The 12,089-nt window shown below is 41.2% G+C and overlaps 1 protein-coding gene across 5 annotated transcripts in view; it reads left to right on the plus strand.

Moving 5' to 3' along the window:
• The first annotated feature begins 928 nt into the window (after positions 1 to 928).
• The window catches only part of HECTD1 (HECT domain E3 ubiquitin protein ligase 1), a 103,731-nt gene continuing 92,570 nt past the window's right edge, over positions 929 to 12,089 (plus strand). For 3 of the 5 annotated variants that reach the window (XM_023731486.1, XM_023731490.1, XM_023731489.1), the window contains exons 1-2: positions 930 to 1,216; positions 2,493 to 2,760. In XM_023731486.1, the coding sequence (XP_023587254.1) occupies positions 2,621 to 2,760 (140 nt within the window). In that variant the 5' untranslated portion in view covers positions 930 to 1,216; positions 2,493 to 2,620. Of the gene's footprint in view, positions 1,217 to 2,492; positions 2,761 to 12,089 lie in introns of all 5 variants that reach the window. The other 2 variants (XM_023731488.1, XM_023731487.1) reach the window with 2 other exon arrangements.

Below are 12,089 nucleotides of genomic sequence, written 5' to 3' on the forward strand. Positions count from 1 at the left end.
GACTTTTAAAAAATAAAAGAAAGCTATATCACATTTCTAGACAATTACATCCTAAATATCTCCAAGTATGTACTATAAGCAGGCATATTTTATTTTCAATGCATACGAAATGAAACTCTGAAGTGACTATAAGGTAAGAAAAAGGAGCTAAAGATCCACTCTTAGTGTGCTGCTTACTGAGGACGCCTTTGTGTCTGAATTCATATTTTCCTGGAGCCTCAGTTCTCTCACCTGTACAATGGAGATAATACTTGATAATACTTCCCAGCGTTCCTGTGAAAGGTTTTCGTTCTGGTGAACTGCGGGGCTGTTTGTCTTCCAGGACCGAAGGGAGGCACTTCTCTTCACGCAGGGGCCACCAGCGCTCAACTAATCTTTAGCCCAGAATTAGCATTTCCGTGTTGTAGGAGCGTTGCCGGAGGGGGAGGAGGGGAAGCCCTTGGCGGAGTACGGGTCGCCGGGGCGGAAGGCTCGCCAAGGAGAGGTTGGGCTGCAGCTTTGACGTGTGGCAGGAGCTGCACGCTAAGTATGAACACACAGTGCAAAACAAGCTGAGCGTGCGTGCACGAGTGTGCACGGGGTGCTGGGTGTGGGTTCCGATTGACAGCGAAGCGAAGGGGAGGCCAGGGCCTACGATAGGAAAACGGTGGCAAATACCTGAAGGAGCCCGAGGCCCCGGGAGCGAGAGCGCCCCGGCAGGGGTTGAGACGAGCCCGGCCGCCCGGCGCCCCCATTGGCGCCCGGGCGCCGCGGGCCGGCCCCTCTCCGCAGCGCCCCAGGTGGCCGCTGGCAGGGTCGCCGCCGGGAGAGCAGATTGGCTCCGCCTCCGCCTCCGCCAGGCTTTGCCCTCTGCAGCTTCCCCGCCCGACTCTCACTCAACCCTCCTCCTTTCCCCCTCCCGGATCGAGATGGACGCGGCCTCCTCCTGCCGCCGCCGGCAGCACCGCGCGGGCCTCTAAGCTGCAGAGCCTGAGGAGCCTTGTGCTGGGGACAGACCCTGTGCTGGCTGCCGCCTCTCGGGAGAACCTCTCGCTTCTCTGTCACCAGGTCCCCGTGGAGGAAGGGGAGGGACGAGGCGCGGCTTTTCCTGTGCCGCCTGCCCGGCTCGACCTGCGCGGCCTGCGGCTGCTTGGGAACTCGAGGGCCGCGGCCGGGCCTGACTCTGCCTGCGGCCTGCTTACAGCTGGACCAGAGCAGTTTGGGACTACAAGCCTGGGTAAGAGCCTGCGGGAAAGGGAGGCGGCAGCGCCTCGGGCCGTCGGAAGGGCCGGGCCTGTGGGCTGGCATCCGGGACGCCCGCCGGTGGGTTGGGAGCGAGACCTCCTTGCCAGTTGAGGCCGGCGGGGTCGCTGCCTATTCCCCTGCTTAGCCCCTTTGTTCCCCTCCCTTGGCCCTGCTGCGGCGGGGCCCAGCTTACACAGGCTAAGCCAGAGCCCAGGGCAGGCCCCCCTTGCCCTTGAGAAGGGTTCGCCGTTTGGCAGGCGAGAGGGATGTCCCGCTGGGCCTCGGAGTTCGGGACGCCGCTCCCGGGGACCCGCCGCCTAGCCCGGCCCGACGGCCTCCTCTCGGGCACTGAGGCTTGCTGCTTCTGCTTCAGAACTTCCCCCTTCTCCTAGACACAGGTAGCTAACTTAGCGGGGTCTGGTGGTGGGAAACGAGAGCGCGGTGCCAGCGCCTCCGCACGGGCTCGGCCGGGCCCGGTATGTTGGGTCAGCCCGGCTCGTCGCCGCCGTTGGGTGCCCACCGGGACTCGCCGCTGGATTCACACACCTGCAGTTGGATTACGTGGGACCCAAAGCCATCCTCTGGTCAGGGCGCTTACGAAGAGCTTTTGTAATGACTTGCCTCTTGGGGCTGCTTCTCTGTTTTGTATTACTGTATCACTTTTAACCAACTGCCCCATCCTGTGGGGGTGGGGGAAAGAGGGCCATAGAGTGGCCTGTAGTATTCTGATCCGTGACGTGTAAGTCCATTGCATTACTTTTAGCATTTGTCTGTAAAGTTTTTATAATAGTTGTCAGGACTGCCAGAATTCCCAAACCAAGTCTATTCACAGGTAGGTTAGCTCATCATCATTTGTATTGAGACATCTTTAGAAAAGGAGTAAGTAAAATGAAAAGCCAGCAGAGTTTGTAAAAGGAGAAAATCAGTTTGAGAGGGATCGTAGTGCTTAGAATCTGCTCAAAATTGGATCTAACCTTTATCCGAAGATTAGTTTTGGGGAGGGGAGGGTGGAAGAAGTTTGCTGGAAAAAAAGGGCCTTTAGTAGGTGTTCTTTGCCTTTTTGGCACAGGCGTTAGTGATGGCAGTAGTAGGGTCCGAAGCCTGTTTGACTTTGACAAAGGCAGCTCTGGTTTCTAGCTAAGCAGCAACCTAATCAGCTTATACTCTTGTGCAAAACTGGTTTTTATTTAGTATGATATCCCAGTGTTGAAGGCGAGGAATAAGGAAAGTTGAGAAACATATACTTACGAGTCTTTTCTAATTTCTAGGAGGACAACATGAAAATCTGGTTCTAGCCGATGTAAAAGAAAATTTTTAAACCAAGCTAGTCAGTCGTGGACATTTAAAGGGCCTTTTTTCCTTTTTAAAATTTAAGCAAAGAGGCTTTTGAAAAACCATGGCAGATGTGGATCCGGATACATTGCTGGAATGGCTACAGATGGGACAGGGAGATGAAAGGGACATGCAACTAATAGCCCTTGAACAGCTATGCATGCTGCTTTTGATGTCTGACAACGTGGATCGTTGTTTTGAAACGTAAGTACATCACTTCATCTTCCTTTGGGGTTGCTGTAGTGACACCTGTTTTCAGCCATTTGCTGACTTCAGTTTGTTTAGAAATTTCTCTAGTGAATTTTAGAGCTGATGTCTTTTTGAAAGTTCCTACAGAGTTTTGCATTTACACTTTTCTGAGAAATAGAATTGGTAGGTGAAGTATTTCCAGTGACTATAATTGTGATGATACAAAGACATTTTTGTTGAATGAATTGGGAATTAGTAGGAAATACTAATTTTAACCCATAACGTGGTTGATTTGTTTTCAAAATATGTCGTGATCTGGGGAAAATGCAGATACCTATCTTTAAAGGTATCTTTTTTCTGTACCATGAAATTGACTTATAGAATAATGTAGATGATAATGAGCATGTGTTTTGAACTGTCCATTCCTTCATTGGTATTAGGTCATATGACATTGTACTTTTGTTAAAGCAAGCCATTAATTTGTAATTTTCAGTTTGGAGGGTTTAAATTGAGTGTTAACTCACCTGGCATACTTTTTGGGAATAGTAGAGATGGATTTTGAAGTTTGGAGAGTAAAAGCAATTTTCCTTAGATGTTGTAATTTAGGATTTGTGCAAAAATATAAAAGAGAATTAAATACTAGATAGACCATTGAAGCCATGTATTTCCTCTTATGTAAATATTTGCCTATCTAGATTAACCATTCTTCTGAATTCTGAACACGTTAATTTTTACTATTTATTTTTGAACATTTTATTGTGCTTTAGGTGAAGCTTGACAGAGCAAGTTAGTTTCCCAATCAATAATTTATATACAAATTGTTCTGGGACATTGGTTGCAATCCTTGCAATGTGTCAGCATTCTCGCCATTACCGCCCTGAGTTCCCAGTTTCCATTCTTCTGGTTTTCCTGCCCCCTCCTGCCTTTTCATCTTTGTATTTGGGCAGATGTTGTCCTTTTGGTCTCATATAGATGATTGTTCTGAGGAGCACTTTCCTTGCAGACGTTTTGTTTACTTTATAGGCCTGTTTATAGGCCTGGTGGTGCAGTAGTTAAGAACCATAGCCATCTACAGCTGCTAACCCAAAAGGTTGACAGTTCAAATCCACCAGCTGCTCCTTGGAAACCCTATGGGGCAGTTCTACTCTGTCTTATAGGGCCTCTGTGAGTCGAAATCAACTCAATGGCAACGGGTTTGGTTTTTTTTTTTGTCTGTTATTTGCCTGAAGGGTTATCTCCGGTAGTGGCTTCAGTTCCAAGTTAGAAGAGTGTCTAAAGGCCATAGTCTTGGGGGTTCCTCCAGTCTCTATCAGACCAGTAAATCTGGTCTTTTTTATGAAATTGAGTTTTGTTCTACATTTTTTTCCCCACTCTAACTGGAACTTTCTATTGTGATCCCAGTCAAAGCGATAGGTAGTGGTAGCCAGGCACCATCTACTTCATCCGTCCTGTGGTCCTTCAGTACTTTGACTATTTTTATAGCTATATTTACAATTTTGAATTTCAATAATAAGTAATTGAAAACTAGGATGTTTCTATATTTTAATGCCATTTTGAGGTAATTAGTAGAAAATGTTTGAGATGTTCACCAAAAATTTGATATAATTATCTTAATTTCTTTGAGATGGGAATAAAGGCTGTATTTCTCACTAAATTGACAAAGTATTTTTAATTGTCTTCATTTTTGGTTGTTTAATAATCCTTGGTTGTCAATCCCATTAAAATAGTACTATTACAATAAAGGAGTGCCTGGGTAGTACAAACAGTTAACGTGCTAGGCTGCTAACGGAAAGGTTGGAGGTTTGAGTCTACCTAGAGGCACCTTGGAAGAAAGGCCTGGCAATCTACTTTAGAAAAATCAGCCATTGACAACCCTGTAGTACACAGCTCTACTCTGACACACGGGGTCACAAGGAGTTGGAATTGACTTGTTGGCAACTGGTTATGACAGCTGATTTATTATAATAAAAATTCTTATAAACACCATAAGTTATTGGCCCATTTATTTCAATTCATTTTTGTTATTGACAAACTGAGTACTTAAGAAAATTTAGGCCCTCCATTGACACTTATTTTAGGAGGGTTTATATAAAAGATTTCTGAGTATTCATAAATTTCATTAGAAAGTCTTCATTAACCTGAGAATTATTTCTGGTATTTTAAAAATTAAATCCTACTTGGCAGTTAAATTGACTATCGTTTCATATTTTCTGTTTAGTACTAGCATATTTAAAAACAAAAACAAAAACCCATTGCCGTTGAGTCAATTCCGGCTCATAGCGACCCTCTAGGACAGAGTAGAACTGCCCCTTAGACTTCCCAAGGAGCACCTGGTGGATTCGAACTGCCAGCCTTTTGGTTAGGAGCCGTAGCACTTAACCACTATGCCACCAGGGTTTCTATATTGGCATATTAGTAGAAGTATTTGTAAGGATATTAAAAAGAGTTACCATAGTAAAAAAATTTTAAAGGGAATTTTTAAAGTGTAAAATTCATCCCTATATAAAATCCTACTAGCCAGAGGAAGACTCCCAATGAGATGGATTGACACAGTGGCTGCAACAGTGGGCTCAAGCATAACAACGATTGTGAGGATGGCACAGGACTGGGCGGTGTTTTGTTCTGTTGTACATAGGGTTGGAACTGACTCGACAGCACCTAATAACAACATCCTAACCTAACAACTGTGTTATTTTTTCCATGTTCCCTTCTAGGCTTTATTCACATCTGGTATAATATAATATTAAGAAAGGTGAAATGAAAGTTAAGTCAGATGCTGTTTGTTAAGGGTAGAAGAGCATTTCAAATTGGAATGGTGTCAGAGACCTTGGTTCAGATTCTTGGTCTGCTACATGTTATTTAGTCTCAGAGTGCCTTACTTTCTTTCTCTGGAAAATGGCAGTAACCTTTTTTTTTTTTTTTTTCAGTGTATTCCTTGTGAGGATTAAAGGAGAGAATGTATGTGAATAGTGTTTTCAGTAAACTGAGCTACCCATCATTAGTTTTAAATATTTAATTTTTGAATTTTATTTTGGGACTGTATTTCATGAAATAGTGGTTGATTTTGGAGGGTCTTTTTAGATGCTTTCAAACAGTCAACAGATAAGGCAGGTAGAAAGAAAGACGATGTTCATGTTAGCAATTTATTTTCGTAAGGTAAAAATAGCAACTGGTCTTCAGTTATGTTGAATAAAGCAAAAGATGTCCATTCTGTCAGATATGTTTTTCTCTGATTAACTTGTATTAATAGTTATATGTCTGTTTACTTTGGAAAGACAGGTGGTGTGGTAGAAATAATGGCCTTTGGAATGGGAGGGATAGACTTAGGTACAGATACCTGCCTTTACTGCTGAACAGTTGTGTGATAGCCTTTCAAACCTGTTTCCCCATTCTGGCAGGGTTACTGTGAAGATCAAATGGGTAAATCATGCCTAGCACAGTTCTTCACATAATAGATAGTTCGGTGTTTCTTTTGCTTTAGCTTAGTGTTGTACATGGCTCGTCATTTTTTGTAGCAGTTTTTAGGATGTCTTTTGAAGTTTAGGAATATACATTTTCTGTGAAGCTGGATTGCTCCTTATTAATATCTGATTTTATCAATATAATGTTTTAGAAAGAGTAAAATTGGTTCACGATTAGTTTTTGCTTTCATGTGTGACATGTCATTGAGCTCGAAAATTTAATGAGTTATTAGCTAATGAGCACTTTTGCACTCACATCAAAATAGGTTGATCAACATATTAAGGTTCTAAATAGATAAATCCTGGGCATCTGTAGATCCTGTTCCTAAATCCTCAGATAATATATTTTAAAAGTTATATCTTGAATCCTAAAAGATCTCCCCAGAAAAATCTAGAAAATGAAATATTAGGGATAGTGCTTTTAGGTACTAGAAGACTGTATTTAAAAATATATAATATATAAATTTAATTTTGAAGGCACAAAAGGATATACAGTAAAAAGCAAATCATCTTCCCTTTCCTGTCTTCTGGCTACTCAGCTTCCCAGAGGCAACCACCATTATTTGTTTATTTATTTTTTGAACATTTTATTGTGGTTTAGGTGAAAGTTTACAGAGCAAATTAGTTTCCCAATCAGCAGTTTCTACACAGCTTCATGACATTGGTTACAAGCCCCTGAATGTGTCAGCACTCTCCCCCTTCCTCCCTGGATTCCCCATGTCTATTTTCCCAGCTTTCCTGCCCCTACCTTCCTTGTGAACTTTGCTTTTGGGAAAATGCTGCACTTTAGGTAACATATAGTTGATTGTTCTGAGGTATACAATCCTCACTAATGTTATTGTTCATTTTATAGGCTTGTGTATTTCATGGCTATAATGAGATCTCCGGGAGTGATTTCAGTTCCAAGTTTGAAGACTGTCTGAAGGCCATAGTCTCAGGGTTTCCACAATTCTTTAACAGACCAGTAAATCTGGTCTTATTTATGAGTTTGAATCTTGTTCTACATTTCTCTCCCGCTCTGTCCATGACCTACTGTTGTGATACCATTATTTTTTAGTGTGTTCTTCCAGAGATATCACAAGGAAGACTGTCTTGAGTCTAGTTTCTAAAACTGTTGGATACGGTGGTAAAAAGTTCCTGTTGTATATTTACACTAAAAGATGAAAATACCAAAAACAGTGGCAAGGCAAGGGAAAGATTAGTCCAAAGGACTAATGGACCTCAACTACCACAGCCTCCACCAAACTGAGTCCAGCACAACTAAATGGTGCCCGGCTGCCACTGCCGACTGCTCTGACAGGGATCACAATAGAGGGTCCCAGACAGAGCTGGAGAAAAACGTAGAACAAAATTCTAACTCACACACACAAAAAAAGACCAGACTTAACTGGCTTGATAGAGACTGGAGAAACCCCGAGAGTATGGCCCCTGGACAGTTTTATAGCTCAGTAATGAAGTCTTTCCTGAGGTTCACCCTTCAGCCAATGAGTAGACAGACCCATAAAACAAAACGAGGCTAAATGGACACACCAGACCAGGGACAAAGATGAGAAGGCAGGAGAGGACAGGAAAGCTGGTAATGGGGAACCCAAGGTCGAGAAGGGGAGAGTGTTGACAGGTCATGGGGTTGGCAACCAGTGTCACAAAAAAAATATATATTAATTGTTTAGTGAGAAACTGGTTTGTTCTGTAAACATTCTTCTAAAGTACAATTTAAAAAAAAGTAATAAGAATTTTAACCTTTTAAATTGTCTTTCTACTTTTTGTCAGGTGTTAGAGATTCAATGATGACCAAAATAGTCTTACAGCACAGATGTTAAATAATCATAGAAATAAAATTGTAGTTACCAGCTGTGATGGTGCCATGAAGAAAAAGTTCGGGGTGCTATAACATCATGTAGCAGGGACATACCTGGAGGGGTGAGAGGAGCTTTCTCTGAGGAAGTGATTTTCCTAGAGATATGAAGGTGAGTGAGAATTAATGAGATGAAGTATGAGGACATGGGTAGAAGGGTGTTCAAAGAAAAGACAGTTGGAAGTGGAATAAGCATGGCATTCTTGAGGAACTTGGCAAAAGCCATTGTGACTGGGTCAAGGAAATGTTGCTGGGGAACTGTGCTGAAAAGAATAGGGCAGTATCAGATGAGTCTTAACAAGTGTGGTAAGTAAGGCTTTTGGTTTTATCTTAACAGTAATAGGAAGGCAGTGAAGTGTTTTAAAAGAGTGACTGATGTGGTTAAATTTTTCTTTTAAAAATGTTACCTGCTCTATGGAGAATGGATTTAGAGGATGGTGTGCAGAAAGAATAAATGCTTGTAGATTTGTTAGAGAGGGTTGTTGCAATAAAAGTAGAAAGAAGTAGATAGATTTGAGAGAGATTTAGGAGACAAAAGAGTCAGAACTTGTTGAATGATTGGATATGAGGAGGTGAGAAGTATTTTGAATGACTTTCAGGTTACAATGGATGATGTTGGCATTCACAGAGAACCATGGAGGAGGACCATGTTTTGAGGGATGAGATCATGAGTTTGGTTTTGGACACATTGTGTATGAAGTACTGTGAAACATCTCAGTGGAGATGTTGAGTAAGCAGTTGTATAAATGGTCTGGAATTTGGAGAGGCCTGGGTCAGAGACAAATTTTGGCGTCATGGGTGTGTGGAGGTTAATTGTAGTCATAGGGTGTGTGATTAAGTTCTCCTAGGGTAGCAATCCTGAAACTTTTTGGTCTCAGGACTTCTTTAAAAAATATTGTGGACCTCAAAGAACTTTTGTTTATGTTGGTTGTGTATACTGCTATTTACTGTATTCAAATTGTAACTGAGAAATTTTAAAAAATATATTCATTCATTTATTTAAAAAATAATAAACCCATTGCATATTAATACAAACAATATTTTTGTGAAAAATAACCATGTTTTTCAAAATAAAAATATTTAGGAGAAGAGTGGCATTATTTACGTTTTTGCGAATCTCGAAATTTCAAGTCTGCCTTAATATAAGATAACTGGGTTCTCATATTGGCACCTACAGTCTGTTGCATTATGTTGTTTTGATTGAAATGTAAGAAAAAAATTCAGCCTCCACAGATGTAATTGGAAAAGGGAAGAATATTTTAGTAACTTTTTTACATTAACTGTGAGTATTTTTCTTTGATACCATACCAAAACTCAGCAGGTGATAGCTTCTTAAAGGTTAGTTATAATGTGGGTTCTGAAGTCATATCAGTGAGCTTTTTGCACTCTTGTTACATTCAGATCCATAAGTCTGTCTTGTACTTTAAATAGATCTTTTACCATTTCGTAAAATCATGCATTGGTCATTTGGAAAATGCTGAGTTGTGCCACTATTCCAAATGTTGACATATGCCATTCTACAGTATCAAAAACCACATTTGTTAATATTACTGTTGATTTCATCAGAAAAGTCTTAGTATTGGAAAGCTGTCAAGGTCATGGTGGCAGTTACAAGTTTTCCAAAATTGTAATTTCCACTTGAAAACTTGAATTTTGTCATTGGCATATACTGTCAGTTATTTTTCTTGAAATGGAAGGTTTACTTTGTTAATTTTTTAGTAAACGTTTGTCACATATCCAAGTCTGAATAACCACAGTTATTTTGCCATTATTTCAAGTAAAAATGTTGCATGAAAAAAAGTGGCTAGTTCAGCTCTCAAACAGATGCACAAGTGCTTTTCCTTCATACAACCATTATTCTTTGGTATACACTAGAAGTTTTTATGCTTAGTTCCCATTTCGTTGAGTAGGATATTAAAAAGATACATGTTCAAGGGTTGAGATTTAGTAAAATTAATAATATTGCTTCATCAAGGTTATTCTTTAGGGAATTGGCTTTTTTTGTTTCATGCCAGTGCTTGTCAGTGAGGGATACAATAACTAGTAGCACAGCTTTGTGCCACTGCTTTGATTCATGCTAAAGCACCAGAAGCTTTATCCACCATTGCTTTTGTACATGTCATCTCAGGAAAGAAAGTGATTAAAAAAGAGAAAGGCCAATGAGAGGTCAAGTAGAGTGAAGACTGAAAGGTGTCCTTTAGATTGAACATCATTCTTAAGGTTATTGATCTTAATGAGAGCTGAGTGGAATGGTGATGGGAGGGCAGATTTGAATGAGTTGAGGAGTGATTGGGGCATGAAGAAATGGAAAGAGAAGTGTGGGAAACTTAAGAAGTTGGAATGGAAAGAAGATGTGGGGCCTTTTCTTTTAAATGTCAGAGAGATAGGTAAGAGAATGGATAATCCATATTGTAAAGATTCTGAAAAACTTGGAGACAATTGGTTCTACTCTAGAGCAGTGCCCCTTAAACTTCAATGTGCATAATATGGCTTACCTGGGGTCACCTGATTCAGTTGGTCTGAAGTGGAGCCTGATATTCTGCATTCTTAATATACTTCCAAGGAGTCCTGGGTGGCACAAATGTTAAGTGCTCGGCTACTAACTGAAAGATGATCTGTTCAAACCTACCCAGAGATGCCTTGGAAGAAAGGCCTGGTGATCTCCTTCCAAAAGATCACAGCCTTGAAAACCCTGTGGAACACAGTTCTACTCTGACACACTTGGGGTTGCCATGAGTTGGAATCAACTGGAGGGTAACTGGTGATATGCTCCCAGATAATGCTGAAGCTATTGCTCAGAGAATCCTACTTTGAGTTTTATATAGGAAGAGGTATACTGCTTTTGTTGTAAATCAGGGAAGGTGGAGAGGTTAGATACATATGTTTTAGGTTTAATGGTAAAAAGTCAAAGAGAACTCGGGGGACAGCTACGTCAGTTGGCACAACATAGTTCATAAAGACAAAAGTTCTGCATCCTTCTTGGTAAGTAGCATCTGGGGTCTTAAAAGCTTGTGAGCAGCCACTAAGATACAATTGGTCTCTTACTGCTCAGAGCAAAGGAGATTTAAGAAAATTAAAGACCCAAGGGAGCAGTTAGTCCAGAGGACTAATGGACCACATAAATCACAGCCTACACAATGAGACCAGAAGAAGTAGATGGTGCCCAGCTCTGACTGGGATTACAACAGAGGGTCCTGGACAGAGTGGGAGAAGAATTGGAGACTGAAAAATCAAATTCACAAAAAAGGCCAGACTTACTGGTCTGACAGAAACTGGAGGAACCCCTGAGACTAATGGCCATAAGATACCCTTTTGAACTGGGACTGATGCCATTCCCACAGACCATCCTTCAGCGAAACCATAGACAGGCTCATAAAATAATAACATCCGAGAGGAACGTTCTCCTTAGAACAAGCGATTGTACTAGATCACAATTTGCCAGTATTTGCCCAAAAGCAAAGATGAGAAGGCAGGAAGGGGTAGCAATTCAGGACGAAAGAAAACGGGGAACCGAGGACAGAAATGGGGGGCATGCTGGCACATTGTGGGGAATGAAACCAATGTCGTAGAACACTGCGTCCAAACTGTCAAATGGGAAACTAACTTGATTCGTAAACTTTCACCTAATGCATGATAAAAAATTTTTTTTTAAAATTAATTAATTATTTATTTATTTTTAATTGTACTTCAGGTGAGGGCTTACAGAACAAATAGTTTCTTGGGAAACAGTAGTAGACATGTTGTTTTACGACATTGGTTAACAACCCCACAGCATACCTCTAACTTCTCAACCTTTTTTTTTTTTTGGTGAAAATACACATAGCCAAAGATGCACCATTTCAGAAATTTCTACATGCACAGTTCAGTGACATTGACTACGCTCTTCCAGTTGTGCTGTTATTCTCACTTAAGATGAAGGCTTACAGAACAAACTAGTTTCTCATTTAACAGTTACTACAAATGTTGTGCTATGACAGTGGTTAACAATCTCACAACACATCAACAATATCCTTACTCAACCTTGGGTT

Source organism: Trichechus manatus, unplaced genomic scaffold, assembly GCF_000243295.1.
Source record: "Trichechus manatus latirostris isolate Lorelei unplaced genomic scaffold, TriManLat1.0 scaffold00043, whole genome shotgun sequence".
In the NCBI taxonomy this organism is placed as follows: Eukaryota; Metazoa; Chordata; class Mammalia; order Sirenia; family Trichechidae; genus Trichechus; species Trichechus manatus.